At 42.1% G+C, this 23,425-nt stretch overlaps 1 protein-coding gene across 1 annotated transcript in view; it reads left to right on the top strand.

Moving 5' to 3' along the window:
- Window positions 1-23,425, top strand: part of PTPRQ (protein tyrosine phosphatase receptor type Q) — a 1,724,016-nt gene that overhangs the window by 1,570,389 nt on the left and 130,202 nt on the right. The window contains exons 60-61 of the mRNA XM_085652983.1: window positions 8,103-8,193; window positions 19,098-19,174. Of these exons, the coding sequence (XP_085509109.1) occupies window positions 8,103-8,193; window positions 19,098-19,174 (168 nt within the window). The remainder of the gene's footprint in view (window positions 1-8,102; window positions 8,194-19,097; window positions 19,175-23,425) is intronic.

The raw sequence follows: 23,425 nt of genomic DNA, 5'->3' as shown, positions 1-23,425 counted from the left end.
TATATCATTGCTATCGAGGAACTTGCCGTCATTTGTGATATAATTGATGGTCTTCTAACAATGTTTGAATATCTAATTTGCATTGAAACTTAGACAGTTTGCTAAGACATTTGAGTGTTGGTTTTGGTGTGTACCATATATTGTGGGTTTTGAGTTTTCCTGATAGACATTTGGATAGCACCTGGGACAGAGAAACCATATTCAATATTATGTATGATCATCATGGAACCCTGGCCACTCGTGATCACTATGTTCAATAGATGGGAAAGCTTTTGTGGGGGCAAATGGGGTTCCTGTTCCATTTGCAACACTTGCTGGGTGTTGAGGGATGATATCGGGCTACTGGGCTCAGTCATCCGACCAATAATGCGGTAGATGAGAGTGGAACTAAGCATGAACATTGGACATTGCACAGTGTATAGCAGACCTGAGAGTATTTGCTGCTCACAGATGGATCCCTTAATCACATACAGATCATTAGTCTCTAATTCTTTATGGGACTTAAGGATGTCTCTTTGAAGTCTGACCTATGCCATTAGAAAGAACCTTGAAAATGCAAAGATTGACCATCTAGTTTCTGTACTTACCTGTGTGCCCATTAAGTGGGTTCAGAGAGATGATTTAAAGCTTTTAGGCTCGAAAACCTTGCTGGGGAAGTCAGACACGTGGCAATGAAATATTTTACTTACTGGGTGCTGAAAAAGTTCATTTAGAGGTGGGTATTAGGAGAGGAATCTGTAAAATTTTAGAATATGGCCCATCCATCCACCTTGCCATTTCCCTGCCTCATTTAGAGGTGAGGAGCTGCTTGGTTTCTGAGTTGGTTTTGGAAACCTTTTGCCAGTGTTTTCAGTGCCACAGGATCACACCATTCACAGCACTTTGCCATGACATTTTTTCCTGCTTGCGAATGCCTTATGTAACCACCAAAGAAGGCATGACAATCCCTAACAGAAAAAAATCCCAATGAGCCCCGCCCCTCTCTCCCCGCCCCCCGGTCCTAAGGAGAGAAATCTTCAGACACACTAAACAGACAGAAGCCAAACCCCATTTCAATAATTTGTTTCTAAAACACAAAACTTGATATGGTGGCCCAGCTAGCAGTACTTTTTCAGGAAAAGTGCTCCCACCATGTCAGCAGAAGCACTTTTGGGAAACAATTCCTCTTCTGTGTGGTACGAATTTTACATACATCTCTGTAGTCATGGCAGCTAAACTACCACTCCACTAGAGCTGGATCACTAATACAATATTGTGGTAAACAATATTGTTAAAAAAAATGTAATTTACCCCTATATTGTGCGTCAATACTTATAGTGGTATGTACAAAAATATATCGAAAAAAATACTGTCAACACTAATATCAACAAATTGATAAAAATATTGTTTTTCTCATATAAATAGAGGTTAAAATACTAAATGTTCATTATTTTAATATATACATTAAATACAATGTAAACTAAATATATTACATTAACATTTAATACTATATATAAATATATAGTTAAACACACAAACACATGTGTTTGTACATACATATATATATAAATCTATTCATCAAACATTTCTCCAACTGACGGGAGCCTCTGTCCCTGCAGGGCGGCTTCGCAAAGCGGGCGTGGAGCAACCCGCGATTTGGAACACCAAAGCACAGAAAAGAACTGCGAAGCCCAACTGCGTCTTTCACTGACTTTATTTGCTGTTCAGAAGTGGCAGGACATCAAACCCTACGCGTTTCGGCCGTTATTTATGGCCTTGTTCACAGGTGAGGTGCATCACAATCAGTTAGCTCATACACTTTTGAACACCCTCATCACGTGACCAGGTAACGATACTACCAGTCCCATAGTGCATCTTGGTTGTTGCTGTACATTGCGGTTGTTATAAACTGTAGCTGAATAGCGTTTTAAAACCGCAAATGGAGCAATACCATTTTACAGTTCTTTTGTACTGTGAAGTTATTATAATACAACTGGATAGCGTCCTTTTTACACAGTACAGTGTTACAAGTGCATTCGATGGTACGAGGAAATGTCACGTCATGGAAGTGCCACAGTTACCTTCAATAATGAAGTCCATCAGATGTGCTGCCCAAATGTCACCAAATCTAAGCAACCGATGGCAGTGAGTCCGTAGTTTGCAAGAGGAGAAGTCACTCCTCATTTACTCCCTTCCGCGTCGTGCAGTCATCTTTGAGAAATCCGCTCTTTTTGCACCAACGCGTGGGACATGCTCCCCAATCTAATCCATCAAACATTTCTCCAACTGACGGGAGCCTCTGTCCCTGCAGGGCGGCTTCGCAAAGCGGGCGTGGAGCAACCCGCGATTTGGAACACCAAAGCACAGAAAAGAACTGCGAAGCCCAACTGCGTCTTTCACTGACTTTATTTGCTGTTCAGAAGTGGCAGGACATCAAACCCTACGCGTTTCGGCCGTTATTTATGGCCTTGTTCACAGGTGAGGTGCATCACAATCAGTTAGCTCATACACTTTTGAACACCCTCATCACGTGACCAGGTAACGATACTACCAGTCCCATAGTGCATCTTGGTTGTTGCTGTACATTGCGGTTGTTATAAACTGTAGCTGAATAGCGTTTTAAAACCGCAAATGGAGCAATACCATTTTACAGTTCTTTTGTACTGTGAAGTTATTATAATACAACTGGATAGCGTCCTTTTTACACAGTACAGTGTTACAAGTGCATTCGATGGTACGAGGAAATGTCACGTCATGGAAGTGCCACAGTTACCTTCAATAATGAAGTCCATCAGATGTGCTGCCCAAATGTCACCAAATCTAAGCAACCGATGGCAGTGAGTCCGTAGTTTGCAAGAGGAGAAGTCACTCCTCATTTACCCCCTTCCGCGTCGTGCAGTCATCTTTGAGAAATCCGCTCTTTTTGCACCAACGCGTGGGACATGCTCCCCAATCTAATCCATCAAACATTTCTCCAACTGACGGAAGCCTCTGTCCCTGCAGGGCGGCTTCGCAAAGCGGGCGTGGAGCAACCCGCGATTTGGAACACCAAAGCACAGAAAAGAACTGCGAAGCCCAACTGCGTCTTTCACTGACTTTATTTGCTGTTCAGAAGTGGCAGGACATCAAACCCTACGCGTTTCGGCCGTTATTTATGGCCTTGTTCACAGGTGAGGTGCATCACAATCAGTTAGCTCATACACTTTTGAACACCCTCATCACGTGACCAGGTAACGATACTACCAGTCCCATAGTGCAATCATATATAAATCTATATATATATATACATATATGTATATATAAAAAGTGTAACATAATTCATAAAAACGTTTATTTTACATTATATTATTATCCTCTGTTTCGAATGTATTACTATGAAAATATCTATGTATAGATATATATTCATAGTAATGAATCTAAAATCTTTATAATATTAATATCATTTAAAATAAATAATTGTATTAATTATGTTACACTATATACACTATAAATACATATACACGTAATATATATAGACATATATATATATATATTATGTATATATGGCAATAACGATTAGTAGTTAGAAGCAACATTTCCCATAGATGTAGCATTTTTTGTTTTGCTAATAACATTGGTGCCGTTTGACGAATCATCACAAAAATGTAAAAAGTAGTGTATCCGTTAGTTTGGCTGCTGTCTGGAAAGTATCGGGGTGATTCACCAAGCGGGGGCCAAGAAAAAGGGGGTCCCAAATTCTTTTTTCCCAATGCAATGTCTATAGGGATTTTTGCACTTTTTGAACAGGACTACACAGCCAGAACCGCTCAATAGAATTGCACCAAATTTTGCAGAAAGGTACATCTTGGTCTAGAAAGAGCCCTTGTGTGTAAATCTGTTCGGTAGTTCGGGAGTTATTAAAGAAATAAATATGTGTATATCTAGGGACATGGATCCTTCGCGGTTACACGAGCGGGGATCCAGGGATCTGGGGGTAAACGCAAGGCCATGATTGGCTGGGCGCAACCTGAAAGGAAAGTTGCATCCACCACTTTGTTTCTCATTCAGGGGTGGGAAGAAAAGTTAAAAATAACATAAGGGGTCAGGATAGAGGTATTCTAACCCCATAGGGCAAATAAAGGGGTCTCTGAAATGCAGAGGTGCTGATCCATTGCGGCACTCAGCATGCCCCTCAGTGGAAATCCGCAATGGATCTGCGGATAACACCCAAGGGAAAAAAAATACACCCACTCACACACCAAACCGCTTTGGTCATGTGCGGCAATGGTTAAATTGACATATGGTAATCATATATTACTTTACATTAAAAAATACATACATAGGTAGCTAGGAACCTGGGTGTAGTGTTTGATACTCAGCTCTCTTTTAAAAACAGATAGCAGCAGTGGTGAAATCCTGTCTTTCAATCTTAAGAATGCTCAAGAAATTCCTGAACTTTCTGCCAAGGAAAGCACGGATGATGAGAGCGCTGATTTCGTTCAGATTGGACTATATCAAAGTACTCTACCTGGGTACACCCATCTATCTGTCTCACAGTCTACAGATTGCGCAGAACACAGCAATCTGCCTGTTGTTCAAAATGTCTAAACGTTGTCCCGTGTTTTATTTTCTTGAGCAACTGCACTCCACTCCACTCAACAGTAGGTAAAGTGTTGGATTTCATAGGGGTGAAATGTACTGTTCGTACTCCAATCTGTGCAACAGTCGAAAAAGTGATAGAATTCAGAGAGATTAAATTTACTATTCCAACTCCAAATGCGCAACAGGAGGGAAAATGTTGGACTTTGGAGAGGTAAAATTTACAATTACCACTCCAAACAGCGCAACAGTAGGGAAAGTGTGGACTGCGAAGAGGTTAATTTTACTCTTCCTACTGCAGTGTGAACAAGAGCAGGGAAAATACTTCACTTCAACACATTACATATATCAGTAATTCTATAAATATAGATAAAATATTAAAATATTATTACAAAAAAAATGAATTAACATAAAAAGTACAAATATAAGCATTAAAAAACTAGAAACGATGAATCAATTTACATAGTTACTATTCAATAAAAAAATAAATGATCATTTAATAAATAATTGTTATTCCATTATTAATTCATTAACATCCCACACTGTACCCCTACAAACATAGCAGCCCAAACCTAAATAATAAATAAACAAATAATTATTCGATAACTTACATATTTAAAATAAATTAAATAGTTGATTAACAATTAATAATTAATTGTTAATTATTTATTACTTAAATAACCTCCCACCCTAGGCCCTTACAAACCTAGCACCCCACAACTAAAATACAATGAAATGAAGTTTTCCACAATTTCCATATTTAATATTCAATTGAATAATTAATTTGCTAATAATAAATAATAGTTAATTCATTATTAATTAATTAACTCCCTGCCCCATACCCCTACAAACCCAGCATCCCGCAACTAAAATATAAGTAAAATAAATCAGATTTCATATTTTGAAGAATTAAAAAAATCTATTAAATAATTAATTAAACATTAATGCTAATTTGCTAATTAATTATTACTTAATTACCTTGCCATGCTGCACCCCTAAAAACCCAAGATCCCACAACTAAAATATAAGTAAAAATTATAAATATTCCTTAAATGACATAATTAACAATCAATTAAATAGTTAATTAACAAATAACAGTTAATTGTTAATTAATACTTAGAGGTCTATTAGGATGGCGGTCGGAAAATCACTCCGACCGCCATGGTAGCGGGTGTAGCCCGCTCGCCAGGACCGCGGCATAATTGCCAGTCCAATTAGTATGCTCCGCAGTCAAAATCCGATCGGGGCAGTACGATCGCGGCCTTTAACATCGCGGCGGTTGCTGCTGCCAGCAGCACCACTGCGATGTCGAAAGGAGCATATCCCTGCACTGCGTGGCAGCCACTGCACAGTGCCTGACACCTGGTACAGGGATATGTAGGGGGTACCATGGGTACCCCCCACAGTGCACCCACACACCCCCAACAGATTGAGTTCCCACAGTGGGTCCCCGGAGACATTCTCCGCATGCCATTCCATGACGGTTCCACCGCAGGGGAAAGGCTGGCTACTGCCGGCATCATAATCACGCCGGTGGAGCCTGGCCCTGCACCGGCCCCATTTTTGCAGTCCAGCTCCACCCGCCAGGCAAGGGTACGGACTGGTACCGGCGGAAAAGTAGCGGGCGGAATTTCTCACCGCCATGATCATCACTGCCATGCTAATGTGACCAGCAGTTTTCTAGGTTTCGTTCGCGGATGGATGGCCGCCACCGGCCCGGCGGTTGCCACTGGCGGCGGCCATCCGTCCGCCATCCTAATAGACCCCTTAGTTAGTTCCCCACCCTCCACCCCTACAGACCCAAGATCCTGCAAATAACATATAACAAAAATAAATCGGTGTTACATAAATTACATAATAAATACCCATCATATAACTAAATCCATTCTAATAAATATTTCTTAATTCGTTATTACCTAATTAATTTTCCCCATCCCTCTCCAACTCCAACAATCCTCTACAACACTATAAATCACTATTAAAAATGAAGATTTTTTATTTAATTCACTTACAATTACTAGCTATATCTTAAAAACAATTAATACAATAAATAACATTTATATAAACCATAGTAATATATAAAATTAATATATCAACTAAAACACATTAGAATAGTTAATAAATTATATTTTTAGCACTATATTAGTGAACAACATTGATATTATTTACAACAATATTACTTACCTCAAAAAAGATATTCTTGTCAACGATATTTGTGCATCATGGTATTTGTTTGTCACAATATTTAATTTCCAATATTTCTGTCTCTCGATATTTTTAAATCAATATTTTGTTCAAACACCGCTAAAGCCTATATGGTGCTTCGGGCCTCATTACAAACAGCATGATACATTCAGGTATTTGCAGTAACACCTGTTACAAGATATATCAGTATTATACAATTTCTGGTTAATAGCTCACCCCCGTAATTTCCCCCAGGTGAAATTCAGCAAGATAAACCTCTCAAAATTTATCACGTAAATATGCTCCGATTTTGGCATCCTAGATGTTCATACAGGGCCCGATGCACTGATTTCTGTCTGTCAAATCTTTATCTGCTTTGTGACATGTGTCAGGTCCGTTTTTTAACTCATGGAAGATCTGGTTATCATACCCATACAACTGATGACCAACGTAAAGGACATCTAATAAGCCAGCTAGAGGGACTATTTAAAGAAGACTAAACATGGGTTTGTTGTACAATTTATAATAATATTTCTTGAGAATTTTCTCACTGGAGACTGTCAAAAATTGGCTTATTAAATTGTCAGTGGGGTATACCTATCAATTCTATAAAGCCGCTCTGGTTATGTCAATACACAGTTCTGAGAGAAACTCTGCTTCAACCCTGTAGCTATTCCACAAGTGAGATGTCTTTATAATTCAAGCAATACCAAAAAGAACACAACTCAGAAAAAATTCCCAAATTAATTTAGAAAAAAAGATGAAAATACAATCAACAAAAAGACACCAAGATTATTAATACAGTTTAAGAGTAACGAGAGATGTGATTTTTTTTTAAAGATTTAAGGCAAATAGCACAAAGGAAAAGTAAAGCACCTATAAAAAACAACAGTTTGTAGTTTGCCAGGACATAGGTGCAATTTTAGGCTGCCCACAATGGTGCGGAGGTCAGATAAGCAGCAGAGGTCATCAAATCAATAGCTGTCCAAAATAAGGACGAATAAGGAAAGTGAACAGCATTTAAATTGCAGGGCACAAACATTTTCTGGTGGGGCTTCTGCTGATGATGCCAATTGTTGAGGTTGCTGAATACCAAGGCTGAGTAATTTTGACTCCACATCATGTCTCTTTCTTACACCACTGTGCTCCTCCCTTTTCTTTATTTTACGCTTGCAGGATGTCTTTCTTCACAATTCTTTTCCGTTTTTCACAGTCTCATGATGAAACTTAAGCCCAAGTCCATACAAATGAGTACAGGTACTCATTGCCTACAATTAACTGCATATATTAACACTGAAGTGACAAAGAATTATGTCAAACAGGATGACGTTCAAATCAGTATATGTCTCATTTTTTTACAGGAGCTTCCAAAGTTTCTTCATGATCTTGCCACATCTGACGCAGATCTGCCCTGGAACAGGTCGAAGAATCGCTTTACAAACATAAAGCCATGTACGTATCTGCCCATGTTTCTCAAACTCCTACTCTTTTTTAGGTTGAAGCCTACAAGACAGCAAATCTGTCTGGTTGCAAAAGACTTTTAGGGAACATTCTGAAAGCTGGCCTAAGAATGCATTCTGTCCATACCATTGTTTTTGTGCTTTGTAACTCATATTTGCTTGTCTTCTGTTTGCTGACTTTATTTGGTTTAGCCTATCCAGTATGGCTTTATCCCTCCTGCTGGGCATAGCCTGTTTACTGCATTGATACAAGAGTGCTCACTTTCTGTAAATAGGCCTTTAAATATTGTTCTTATCTTGTAAATGTAAATGTATGTGTCTTGTAAAGCGCACTGCTGCCCTGAGGCGTCGTGGCGCTGGGGAACCCGTCCTGGCTATTCCTGTGAGATGGTCCCTCCTGGGTATCTCCAAGGTGAAACCAGGCATCCCCGGCAAATGTGGGGGGCCGTTGTGGAGATGAGGCAAGCTAATGCCCAGAGTTGCCGAGTGTGTTCCTGGTTAGAGTAGGTACCGAGGCGAGAATTATCGAGTCTGTTTTGACCCTGGTCCACGACCCTGCCGCGTCGGGAATTGAACCCTGGTCCCTGGCCGATTCTCTGCTTGCGGATCTGCCGCCTCTAACCAGTGAGCCACACCTCTCCCTGTGACATTTGCTGTGCATTCAAAGATAGAGGTCAAATGTCAGGCTCTGTCTTTCAAGGTAGCTTGGTGTTTACTTGCCTTTCTCTGACTTCAAAGGGTGAGAATGTATGTGAAAATCTGGGAATGTGAAAGGAAAGTCTTTTTTCTAGCACACAACAAAATTTGAATGTCTGTAAATGAATTAAGCAACTATTTCAAAATATTTCCGAATTAGAAAAGCACAAATAAAGCACATTTTTTTTTGTAATCCTGGAGGGTGCTGGAAACAAATGTTTTAATATGATTAAAATAAAAAAACTAATCAATACACTAGATGATGCCATTTTCCATGTTATTGTTTGTGCCCTGTGTAGTTATATTAGTAAAACTATGTCTGTGCAAATGTAATGGTGATTTCAATTGAAAATGTGTTTTCTGAAATGACAGTGTGCTACCATACCATGCATCTTCCACTCTACGCCACTCCACTCGATGACACTCTACTCCACTCCACTCTGCGACACTCTATACCACTTTACTCTACTCCACTCTACTCTGTGCCACTCTACTCCACTCTACGCCACTCTACTCCACTCTGAGCCAATCTACTCCACTCAACTCACCATCACTTCACTCTACGCCACTCTACTCCACTCTATGCCACTCCACATCACTGTAGGCTACTCTACTCCACTCTCTGACTCTCCTTGATACTCTTCCCCAGTCTACGCCCCTCCACTCGATCACACTCTACTCCATGCCACTATACTCCACTCTACTCTACAACACTCTACACCACTCCACTCTATGACACACTACAACACTTCACTCTAAGCCAATCTACTTCACTCTAAATGACTATACTCTGCGACACTCCACAGTATGACACTCTGCTCCGACACTCCACTCTATGCCACTTTACAACACTCCACTCTATGGGCCAGATGTTCGACCATTTCATGCTGTGGGTTACAAATTGCAATTTTTTGTGACTCGCAATTTGCGACTCACAAAACGGAATGTACTAATGTGTCTCAGACACATTTAGGGATTCCCAACGGGGTTGCAAATTACCTGTTTCATCAATATTCATGAGACAGGTCGCAAGTTGTGACCCATTTGGATTAGGCTGCAATCACAGGGATGGTGGCCTGCTGTTGAAAGCAGACCACCAAGTCTGTGTTTGCTTTTCAAATAAAGGTACTTTTTTTAAAGTGCAACCCGTTTTCCTGAAAGGAAAACAGGATGTGTTTAAAAGAAAAAATTAAAACTTTCTTTTAATTTTTCAAGGGATCACTGCCTGCTCTTAAAAAATATATTCGTATACATTTACAAAGGAGAAGGGGGACCCTGGGGACCCCTTTCCGTTTGCAACCAGCTTACCATCTACTTGAGGTTGGTGGTAACTGCAATTATTTTGCAACTGCATTTGCGGTCGCAAAACAATCATACATACCAGTGCAACTCGCTATTAGGAAGTGACGTCCTTGGCATGCCCCTTCCTAATAGTGACTCACAAACCCTATTTTACGAGTCGGTAACCTATTACTGACTCGTAAAATAGGGTTTGTATATGCTACATCCCTTTTTAGAGGACGCAAATGGACTGGTTTTCTGTTTGTGACCACTAAAAAGTGTTGTACATCTAGCCCTACACTCCACACTATGACACTCCACTCTACGACGCTCCACTCTGGCACCCTACGCCACTCCACTCTATGCCACTCCAGTCTCTGACATTCTATAACACTTTATGACACTATGCCATTCCACTTTACTACACTTCACACCACTTTACACAACTCTACAACACTCCACTCTATGACACTTTACTTTACACCACTCCACTCTATCATACCTCCACTCTACAACACCCTATGCCACTATATGGCTCTCATCTCTATGCCACACCACTCTACGAAATTCTATGCCAGTATATGACACTTATCTCTACGCCACTCCATGCCACTCTATGCCACCACTCTATGACACTCCACTCTACAGCACTCTATGCCACTCTATGACACTCCACTCTACTATACTCCTACTACTTACTCCACTTTACACCACTCCACTCTACAACAGTCTATGGCACTTTACTCCACCCTATCCTACTCTACACCACTCAACTGTATGCCACTCCACTCTACGTCACTCCACTCTACGACAATATACACCACTCTATGCCACTTAACTCTAAGCCACTCTACACCATTCTACACCACTTCACTCCACGCCACTCCACTCTATGACGCTATTCCAAACTACACCATTCCACTGAGTGACACTCCACTCTATGATACTCTATTCCGCTCTATGACACTCCACACTATGACATTTTATGCCACTCCACATCACTCCACTCTACGCCACTCTACTCTGTCTTACTCCACTTTGTGATACTTTACTCCACTCTACAACACTTTAATTCCACTCTACAGCACTTTATTCCACTCCATGCTACGCTATGCCATTCCACTCTATGACACTTTACTCCACTCTAAGCTCCTCCACTCTATGCCCCCCAATCTATGGCCCTCTAATTTAAACCCCCACTCCATTTCACTCCACATTATGCCCCACCACTCTATGACACTCCACTTTACTATACTCGATTCCACTCTCCAACAATCTACACCCCTCCACTCTATGACACTTTATTCCACTCCACTCTACGCCCCTCCATTCTATGCCTCTCCACTTAACACCCCTCCACTCTACGACCTTCCACTCTGACACTTCACACCACTCTACCGCACTCCACTCTATGCCATTCTACTTCACTCTAATCCACACTACTCTAATGCACTCTAGAACACTCTATGTCACTCCACACCACTCGACTCTACTCTATGTCACTCTATGCCACTCCACTCTGCTCCTGTCTATGCCACTCTATGCCACGCTATGTCACTCTACTCCACCCTACTCCACTATATGACACTTAAGTCCACTCCACGCTATGCTGCGCCAGTCCACTCTACTCTATGCCACTCTACTCCACTCCACTCAATGCCACCCTACTCCCCTCTATGCCACCCTAATCTATTCCACTCTATGCCATGCTACCACATTATACCCACTCTACTCCACTCTAATACACTCCACTCTATGCCACTCCACTCTACACCCCTCTACTCCACTCTACTCCACTCCATGAAACTGTACCAGTGTCCACTTTATAACCCTTCACTCTACGACACTCTGCTCTACGACACTCCACTCTGACACTTCACTCTACCACACTCCACTAAACAACACTCTACCCCACTGTATGCCTCTCCACTCTACTCAACTGTACTTTACTGCAACTCCCTCTACACTACTCCATGCCACTTTACTCCACTCTACGCTACTCCACTTCACTCTTTGACATACTACTCTACTGTACTCCACACCTCCACTCTACCCCACTCCACTCTATGCCACCCCACTGTACGACACTCTATGGTACTACACCCCACTTCACTCTATGCTCCTTCACTCTATGCCTCTCCACTCCTGGTCTCTCCACTTTACAGCACTCTACTCTACTCTTCTCCTCTCTACATTACTTTACTCCACTGTACTCCACAACACTCCACTCTTCTCCACAACACTCCACTCTGCTCCATGATGCTCCACTCTACAATACTCCATTCCACTCTACTTCACCACACCACACTCCGCTCTACTCTACTCCATGACACTGCAATCCACAACACTCCACTGCACAACACTATACTCTACCACACTCAACGGCACTCCTATCCACTCTAAGCCACTCCACAACCATCAACTCCATGCCACTCCACTCTAAGATACTCTACACCACTCCACTATACCGCACTGTACTCCAATCCATGCCACTCTCCTCTATGCCACTAACCTTTACCTATGCTGTACAGTAGCCAACTGGTCTACAACATGACTAAAACCCATTAGCAAAGTCAATGGCGCTTGGATAGGCGAAACCTATTGCTTTACCAATGCTTGTTTCTCTATTGATATTGTGGTTGATTGCTTGGAGGTATTCTTTTGGCACTCACACGCTCCTACATTTATCATTGCTGTTGATGCTTTGAGCAAGAAGGCTGTGTTCATGTGCTTTTTCATAGAGCAAGTACAAAAGCGCGTGCAACACATTTTTTTTTTGTTTTCCAGCTTTTGTGTTTTTGGGAGGCCTTTCAGCATGCTCGCCGCAGCTTTACCATGCAGGTGCAAGAAACTGTAGATTTAATAGGTTCTTAGCTTTGTAATTTAATCCATTGATCCAGCCTCTTTAACATTCTTTTCTGGGCATTTCCCTAAGTAAAGAAATAGGCCGAGGCAGTGTTAAATTCACAAGTTGCTGCCTTTGTTATTCTTGGGACCATGGTGATGTTTTCTTGCGGATACTTCCTCCTCTAGCATTGAGGTTCCTCACAAGATCAGAGAGACTTTATGATAATTCATAATCCAAGACCAGATGATATCAGAGGAGGCATGAGTCGCTCCCTCTGTAGCTTGCGCCGCTTCATTTTGCTTTTAATAAGAAAAGAAATGGCATTATTATTTTAAGCATTAAGTGTGATGTGAGGCAAGGGGCATGGCATTCCTCCATTAATGTATCCACAAACTGCGAAATCAACTTCTGGGAGCAGCTGTTGCTGTTCCGCACTCCCGGCTCGACACATGGTCTGCGCCCTCCTTCGCAGCTCCTGCAGCCACGCTCGGAGTGCCCGATAAAACAGCCTTTACTGAGCTTTCAAAGCCTCGTGCTGTAATTTCATACCTGCTCGCTAAATTGCACTGGGATTTGGTCACTAATTTCAACATGCTAGATTTATATCCTCACTGCGTGTGTAATGATGATGTATGCCATCATTGTTCTCACCAGCTTTGGACACAAAGAGCCTAGAGATTTACTACGGCCAGGCAGATTTTGATGAGGGCAGGTGAAGTGTATCACATGGCTTCGCATCCATTGGCTGCCTGCAGGCTGGCAGGGAATCTGATGACGTTGACTCAATTGTACAGAAGAGAAGGGGGTGCATTAATACTACGGCTGGGAATGTTATTTGTGGGCACTGGTACTGGCTGCACACTCTTCATATACTTGAATTGAATACAGGGCTGTACACGTATGGAATAGCGAAAAGCAGTCAGTGTTCTATACGAATTGACTGATTTGCATCTCACCTTCATTTTGCGTTGCGTTGTAGCACAACATGCCCAGCTGAAGGGAGGTACAAAAACTCCTTCTTCACTAATTTATATAAGGCAGAAGTCCCTTTGTAGCTCCCTGTGACCAATCCAGATGCTGCTCTCATGCTGTTAATCAGCATGAGAGAAGCGCCTGGATTGGATGGAGCGGGCTGGCTGGATGCTCCTTCAGGTCCTGTGGGCCTGTGCTTGGTCTCCTCCCAGCTGTCTAAGACAAGTGAGTGTGGAGCTTCAAAGTGCGCATGTCACTTTGTCCACTGCAAGACCGCCGGACACAGTGACATGCACACTTTGAAGAATAGAGCCAGCCACTTCTCCTGAGATGCCTGCATGTCTATGGGCTCGGGGTCGGCTTGCTGCTGCATTGCACGCATCTGACAAATAAACTGACAATGAAATCTTTTCACTGCCATTTTATTTTTTCTACATGGCTAGCAGCGGTGGGGGGGGGGGAGCGACGCTCCCCTGCTCTTGTGCAGACACCACTGCTAACAGACAGCCAGTGGCATAACGTAAAATTATGGGCCCCCCCCTGCAGAAAGTGATAAGTGCCCGGGTATCCAATATCTCCCAGATATTTATTGACCTTTGGCTAAATGGGGTCCCCTTTGAAGAGATGGGGGGCCCATTGGTGGGTTGGGCCCCCAGCACTGCAAGGCCTGCTTTACGCCCCTGCAAACAGAATCTATATCACTCACCTTAGATAAATGTCCAACTTTACGCCCCTGCATACATAATCTATATCACTCACCTTAGAAAAATGTCCAATAAATTGTATTATAATTTGTGATGTCTACAGAAATACACTGCAACCTGTTGTTGCGCAGAGGAAGATAGAAGGGTGCATTCAGGATTACTCTGACCCTTCATTTTAGTCTTAATAGTCAAGTGAAGCTTCTACTCGTGGAGCGCTGGTTCTGTTCATATATCTTACTGTTCAGGAGTTTCTGCAAGTGCAGTGGTGCAATGTTTTTGGATGCTTATGCTGCTTCAAAGGCAGTTGCTGGCAGGTCTACGAGTAGCGATTCTTTGATACTGCGATGGTCTTGGTGATAAGCATGGGTCGTTAAGGCAGACACAATGTCTTCTCTGGAGCTGCTCATGCCAACCCTCTGGCAGGGGCCCAGTGTGGATGCAGGAGAGCCTGGCAGCATCAGGCCAACAGACTTGTGGTCATGCATACTGGCCCCATGTCTGCGAGTTATGTACGTCGGAGAGCAGTTTGCCTTGGGTGCAGGGGCTCTTTGACAGTGATGAGCCTCCAAAGCAGGATGTCGCAACAAGGTCACACAAGCGACTTCCTGCCTTGATGCCTGCAACGTGTTCACGAGTATCTTCTTCTTTTGAGGATGGGCAGTTGACCAGCACCACTGGTCTCAGTTCTACTCAGGAGTGCTAAGTGCATCACAGCAATGTTGCCACTCTGTTTCTAAGGCTCTGGAAGAGCAAAGCATGGTACAAATAACCCAGGAATTCCAACTCCGCCTTAGAAAGGCTCAGCAGCATAGATCATCTAATTAGTCCTAGAGGTATAGTTCTTACATCTCAAAGGAAGACAGACAAGAATTCTGTCAAAGATTCGTGTCTTCATCAACACAGGTGTGCAAAGATTCTTCAATTAAAAATTGAACAATAAATATTCTGCAGGGGTCAGCTGATACTGAGTCGTGGGGCCGTTGGTTCAATATAGCTATCCCAATTAATTCAAAGTTAGTGCCAATCATTTAGGAATAATCAATGCACGTAAATGACATATCTATTTAATTGTGCAACATCTTCATGCCAGCCAGTTCTTGGTGAAACTTCTCTCCTGTGTTTTGTTTTCAGTTTCTCTCCGTTAGACCTGTCAGCCACAGGGTGCTGTTCTCCCAAACTCTTTGCCTTCTCCCCTCCTGTTAGGCTGAATTCGTTTTTGTTGACCTTCAGATTCTGTGCCCTTTACCACTGTTAACCAGTGCTAACGTGCATGTGCTCACTAACTTAAACACTGTAAAATTGGCTTACACCTGGTTGACATATTTAATTTACTTATATGTCCCTAGCAAAGTGGTATGCAATATACTTAGGGTTGGCAAATTAAATGCTAGTAGTTGGCTTACATCACTTTTTGTCCACCCGCTTAAGTAGCCCCTTAAAACATGCACCTGGGCCAGGATTGAGTGATCCCTGCACATCCAAGTGGTTCCCCGCCCATCCTGGACCCTTAGAAGTGGTGCTAAAGGTCCAAAACCTGGGACTTAAAAACATTCTGCCAAAATGTGCTCTGAGAATTGAGAGGAGACCGGGATCTATCCTCTCACCGATCTGGCCATGGTGCATAGACAGTCGGCCTGACTTTGCGGCACCTCCTGCTACGTTCCTCTCTGTAGCAACAAATTCTGTTCTGCAGGTCCTCACAGAAGGGGTATCTGGCCTTGTGGCGCCCTCTTCAGCTATAGCTTGCAGCTTCTTCCCGCTGGTGATTTTCCACTTCCATAAAAGAGACTAAGACCAAATGTGGAAATCTTCACCGCTACTTCGTTCAGAGGCTCCCCAACAATGATGCCTCCTCCTCAGACACCACTGGCTGCCTTGCCCCACTGAACTTTACCGTCTTTGACATTTTATTACAAAAATTCTTTTAAGTCCGAAAGTAAGCAGAGACCGGGCCTCAATCCACTTTCTGAAGCACACTCCATCATGATCGGCAAAACTTTCGTCTTTGTTCCGCTCTTACGTAAATAGATGTTCTCGGTTGATGCTTTGATCTTTTAGGTGCTATTTTTCACCTTAAACGTTAAAAAATCATAACTCTGGTTCTACTGATTGGGCTTTTGTTGTTTTGGTGTCAAATTATTTATTAAAATGTAATCTATTTTTCTAAATTGGTGTAGGATTTTTCTTGTGTTGTGTTTTCCCTTATTTACTGGTTGTGCGCTGCATAAATACTTTACAAATTGCCTTTAAGCCTGACTCCTTTGTACCAAACTAACAGAGGTTTAAGCACAGGTTAAAGTAGTGACTTATTGTGGTCCACTCTGACAAGCATTGTGGCTGCTGCCTGTGAAAGTGTCACCCCCCCTCAACCAGCTACCCAATTTCTCACACTCTCCCTCTAGCACAATGCACAGCGAGCTGACCCTCTTCACTGTAAGAGGTGTTCAACCTCGAGTTCCCAGTTGGCCGTTCCTTTCAGTCGATGTTGCTCAAGCCAATTCACATGTCTACCTGCTCGAACTGGTTTGCCCAGTTCTAATTTTCCATAGACGGGTCATCAAATCAGAGAGTTGAACCAGGCTGTACAAACAGTTCTAAATGGAATGAGAGGGGCCTCCATCCGGACATGCTGGGAGAAAGTGAGTCAGCATTCGTTGACTACTACTGAATCTATAATCGCTCTGCTACCTATGGGCGCCATGCATATAGGAGGCACCCTATGATGGGTAGCTTTCCCTAACGTACACCAGAGCTCTCGCGTACACATTTCATATACATAACAGGGTGTAGTCAACAGTTTGATGGCAAAGTCCATTTGTAATACAACAAAGATTAGACGAAGATAGCACAGTGATACCTTTACAAACCCACTCACTCGCAACACTCAACCATGAGGATGGTGACACACACACAAAATATTGCTGCTGTGAAAACCTTGGCACCAGATACACCACACTAATACCTACTGATTGAAATCTCAAGGACCACTTGAAAACACAGGATTATAGTGCCATCCAAATATGCAGACACGTACACACTTTTGCAGTCATGCTTACATGCCCAGCAAGACAAGCAACCTCACACGAGTTATGACAAACACCCACACTTGAGACAGCACTGAAGAACATGATAATATTGATTCATTGTGTTTTGTAGAAAAAATAAATTATAACTTTCATATTAAAAACCATTGGGCACTATTAAAACCAGTTCCGAAAAGGCTAAAGGCGACAGGACTTACAAGGTCGCAACCCAATGCACTTGTACACAGATAGATCAACGCACCCAACACAGCGAAAAGCAAACAGGTTAGCAAACCAAAATGGTTTTTGCATCACAGATCCAGGAGTACAAAGAAAAATGCCACTGTATCTCAGTGCATTACTGTTTGCAGTTGGCATTTACCACCTGCCTGTTAGACACCTGCACAAGGCTGGCAAGGTTGCACCCATGCAACAACACCCAAACCACTGCAGAAGAGAACAGAGCAACTCAGCTTATGTGCAAATAAGTGGCATGCCCAGGGACACTTCCTTACAACTACTCCAGGCGCAATGAAATGACCTAGCTTTATATCGCCCCCAAATGCAAGAGGGCACGCCAAGTCGCCAACCCTTCTATATAAAACAAAGTCGACTTGTATGACAAGAGGAAACCATTCATGATGCAAACAATTGCAGAAAAACCTATCTGCCCAGCATAACAACAATGACTCAAGTTTCAAAAGCAATAGCCTGTGACTGAGTGCATTCAGAAAACACCGCCGGTAGGAACTACCAAGAGAAGGCAACCCTCGCCTTTAGAAGAAACCACCTGGGATTCAGCTGCTGTATAATGCTAGCAGGAAATAAAGCCCATTCAAAAAGCCACATTAGCCAATGTCTGAGTGTTACTCTTTGCCCAGCTGCATGACAGGTAAGTAGCGAAATAACTGAATTTGAATTAACAACAGGTGAGACGATCGATCGCGCAGACATTTTAATTCATTTTCTAGCTTTGTAACTTTGGGACGAAGATTACATCCCAAAATTACCTCATTAACATGTTGCATTTCATTAGTATCGCAATCACTCACTCGTTACTTGTTCGCTCAGTCTCTCATTCACTCACTCCCTCATTCACTCACTGACTCAGTATGATTAAGAGTTAACTTCTGCCTAGTCCTGAAATCAGATCAGTGGCGTTATTTTTGGAACACATTTTTGGAGGAGGCTGATATGCAAGCTTAGCTCTTTTGTAATCAGTCATGTGCGCCCTCCATGGCACGTGCACAGAACAGCATTCCTCTGAAGTACATTCAAACTTTGACTTATCATACCTTAATGGTTCTCCCTTCAGTACAGCTTGGCATAAATGCAAAGACAGAAAATAACCGTGGAAGTTGTTGTTTTGCAGATAATAACAACAGAGTGAAACTTATGGCTGATGCCGGAATACCTGGTTCAGACTACATCAATGCAAGCTACGTGTCTGTAAGTTTCAACTGTAGTAAACTAAGTGTAAGAAATACTTGAATGATATGCAAATGGACGTAGTGAAATGTTCTGTAGTAGCATTTTCTAATTTTGTAAAGCGGATGTTCTCTCTCTTATACATATATTACATAGTGGTGATTGTTATGTTATGTGAATTTGTAGATCACGGCTAATCACCTGTGAGGGTATCCAGGCGCTGTGTCATCACTGTGAAGTTATAGTTAGGTCAGAGATTTTATAGGGAAAGCGTTTTTTGCTAAGTTAATCATTTTGCCATAATTTGACAAAACTTCCGAAAACTTTACAAATAAAAAGTTCTTTCACATCAGCTCCATCCTGGAAAGTTTCAGGGTGACCCATCAAGCAGGGGCCGAGAGCAAGTTGGGGGTCCCAAAACATGCAGTTTTCTGTAGGAATTTTAGGAAGCATTTTAGAAAAAATGGCTGAACAGAATTACACCAAATTTGGCAAAAAGCTAGATCTTTACGTAGAAAGCGTGTTTTTTGTGTGTATTTGGTACAATGCTTTTTCGGAAATTTAAAGTTCAAAATATAGTGACATCGGGACGGTTGCTGCACTGAACTCTGTGGAGTATTGAAAATTAAAAACATAGAGCATTCTAATTGGCCATATTGGGAATGTTGGGAAGTTTCATCAAATGGCATCGAATTTATTAACAAAACCAAAAATTCTCTTCCTATGGAAACTCTCACCTGTGCCCAACCCCCTGCTGGGCATGAACACAGGGGTCTCAGTGTAAGGCCTTGACAAAGTCAGTCCCTGCACCCAACCCTCTGCTTCGCACATACAAAGTCCGTGCTCAGCTACAGTTGGCTGGCCGTAGAGGGTTGGGCACAGGGCCTGCCATCTTGCAAGGCCCTATGGCCAAACCCCTGCTGTTCCTGGCCAAAGTCATGCACAGTGGGGGTGAGCCACCTTTGGTGGGTGGAGTGGGTTGGGCAACGGTTATGTGCAAGTCCTGGAAGGGTGCAGCAAAGGGTTCCTGGGGTACCAATGGACAAATCAAGCATAATAGCACCTACCCCAACCCTCCTAATTGACTTACAAGAGGGAATCACGTTATGGGAAACAAACAGAGAAACAACTAAAAAATGGGGAAGCTGGCCGTTTTGTATGCTAGTCTAGAAGATCACTAAGTAGCATTCATAATATCAAAATGATTCAGTACTTTGTTGTACTTTGAATTTAGTGCATTTAGATAAACCAGGTATATGTTCACAAACATATGCATTAATAACACCAAATATTATGGCAAAAGAGATTCAAAAATACAACAGCTAATCAATAAAACCTTATTTGTTAAGGAGATAAAGACTACAGCAAAAGAAACAAGAGGTGATTTCAATGAAAACAATAAGTTAAGAACAGGTACAACAGTATAAACTCCATATCTCTTTAATAAAGACTTCATATTAAATTTTTTAGCTTGTACTTTCTTAGGGCAGAGCAGAAGCAGATAGGCAAAATCATTAGGCTCCTCAGCGGTACCATCACGAAGCTCATTAGGGGCAGTATCCACAAATTTGGTTAGTTTATATCATCTCCTTACCTGTCCTAAACACATAAAAAGTAGCAGGCAAGGTGTGCAATCAATCACAGATGTTAAATGGGTACTAGTTTACATAATCATCTTGGAACAAGTTAACAAAGGAAGAGACTTCCCTCAATCATATTTCATGTCACTAAGAGCAAAAAATAAAAGCAATCTCCTTCAGCCTTTGTTTTACTCAATGTAATTTCCACAATGAGTAAATCAAATGCCCCTTTCATGTCTACTTAAGGTTCTTGAATCAAAACTAATTGTTGTAGCCCAGCTGGACCCCTCATAAAGTCACTATAATCCAGCCCCCCCATGCTTCAAATTTCAGAGGTGGTAGTCCAATTTCCTATCTCAGCGCTTGTATCCCAAAACAGAGAGACAGTGCATTGGAAACAATGAACTGAAAAAGATGAGCCACATCGAATGAAAGATGGATGATCTTGGTGTCGGGATCACTTTTAGATGGTTAGGAAGTAAGTTGTTTCTCCTGACACACGTCACACACAATTCTTTTAAAGCCCCAAAGGCATTTCCAATGCAAAACTTTTATGAAATTTGCCTCATTTGAGGTTGTGAGTAAAATATGGAATTAAAATTCTAGCCTGTGTCAACTACATATGATGTACAAACTGTTACATAAAGCTGTATTTATATGTAGTCGATACATCAAATTGAATATATCCTGTTATTCTTTCCGTTGCAACTCTGTATGTGACTTCTACATCCAGTTCTCGTTAATATCTCTGAGATAAAGATTCATGCGTTATTCCAAAGTATACTTAATATCCACATTGGAGTTAATTGTTTTCTAGGTCCTCCTAATGTAAGTAGATCATGTTTCTTTACCCTGCGTATCATTAGGAAAGTATCCCGGTTTTTCTCTCCCTCTGCACTCAAATTGATTGTAATGGCCATGGTTTTATCCAAGATCGATTATGGGAACATTATTTATAATGGTGCCTCCGGTTACGCACTTCAACGTCTTCAGTTGGTGCAGAACCAGGCAGCTCGCCTGGCACATGGCCTATCTAAATTTCACCATTCGTCACCCCTTCTCATCGCCCTTCATTGGCTCCCCATTAAGCAACGGGCCCTGTTTAAACTTGGCTGTCTTACCTTCCAAGCCCGGATGGGCACGGCCCCTGCCTTTATAAATTCTGCTATTATCAACTATTGCCCTTCCAGAGTTCTTCGTTCATCCACCAAATCCCAATTAGTCATTCCTCGCTTCAAGAAGCAAAGATCAGGAGGCCAGAAATTTGCGGTGCTTGCGCCCACTTTCTGGAACACCCTCCCTTTTTATATCAGACTTTCCCCCTCCTACATGGAGTTCCGCAAGGCCCTCAAGACTTTCCTGTTCAAGCAGGCCTTCAGCATATAGTCCTCCGCACTCTTCTTGCCCAGGAATCCCTCTAGCGCCATGAAACTGCATTGTGAACGTGCGCTTTATAAATTTTTAAAGATTCAAATTCAAAAATCATTAAACACGGCCAATATAAAATACTTGGAATTCTCAGCGATAACACAATGTGGTGAAATGGAAGGTTCTTTCACAACAAAGAGAATCAAAAGGGTCTGGTTCTCTGTTGGTCAACGCACCAAATGTGACTATATTTCCCAGCAGCTAGATAAGTGCGGTTCTATATCCTAGATCCTTTTGTGTAAATCATGGACAAGCAGACTGTTATACCTGGGTGTCAGAAAATTGATTATTCATTTGGGAGGCCCCATACCAGTTGAATATTTACAATCTGATTAAGTCAAAGGACAGTTCAACAAAAACTGTTTAACCCTGCAATAACAGCAAATACCCCAGAGGATTCTCAGGTAAATTCAACTAGGAAAAATACCATTAACATTGGGAACACAACACAATAAAATTCCAAATTCAATGTAGAGAATGAAGAAAGATGTAATTAGTAAAATGACAAAACACATGATTACTAATGGTCTAGATTAACCATATATATTGTATGTTTAAATACTTAAAGCAAAAAGCAGCATGTTTTTACCAGAACCTTTACTTTTTTTGTTCTGAGTACTTCAGCAGAGCAAGGCAGGTTGCTAATGACAACGTGGGCCCCTTGACGTTGGATATGTTATTGATTGAGCTCCTGCTGAAGCCTTTAGTTTAGGTGCCAAGTGTTCTGAGCAGGAGAAGGTCAGATGTCATAGCCACAGAAGCTGCTTCACCACTTAGAGGTATTCCTCATATGTCCCCAGTCCCAAATCCTATGTTTGGACTTTGCCACTCTTATAGTACTTGTTTTCTTTCACTGGGGCAAATTAGGAAGCTATAGTCCATGAGATTGGATACTATTCTACGGTGGTCCCTCAGTAGCTCCAAATGCCAGATGAAAAACCTCAGAATGAGGCAGAATTACAACCCTTTGCCAGTTTGGTTGCACTTTCCTAGAGAAGCTTTGGTGCCTAATCCTGGTCCCCCAAAAATAACATAATAAATTATGCTATCCCAACATTTCTAGATGCTAGGTATCACTCCTATTCTCTGTCCATCAATTGTTCTTTTTGTACTTGTCACCCGAGTGGGATGGGTATGCCCAGATGTGGGTCCTGTGCTCTCCATGCCACTGGAGTCAAGCTAGACTGCCTGATGAGGGTTGATGCCCCAAAACCGGTCCCAGGATTCAGGATTTCGGGGGGCTGGACTATTCCCATGGGGAACA

This window comes from Triturus cristatus, chromosome 4_1 (genome assembly GCF_964204655.1).
Source record: "Triturus cristatus chromosome 4_1, aTriCri1.1, whole genome shotgun sequence".
In the NCBI taxonomy this organism is placed as follows: Eukaryota; Metazoa; Chordata; class Amphibia; order Caudata; family Salamandridae; genus Triturus; species Triturus cristatus.
The sequence above is the reverse complement of the archived record's forward strand: the minus strand, read 5'-3'. Positions and strand labels throughout refer to the sequence as shown.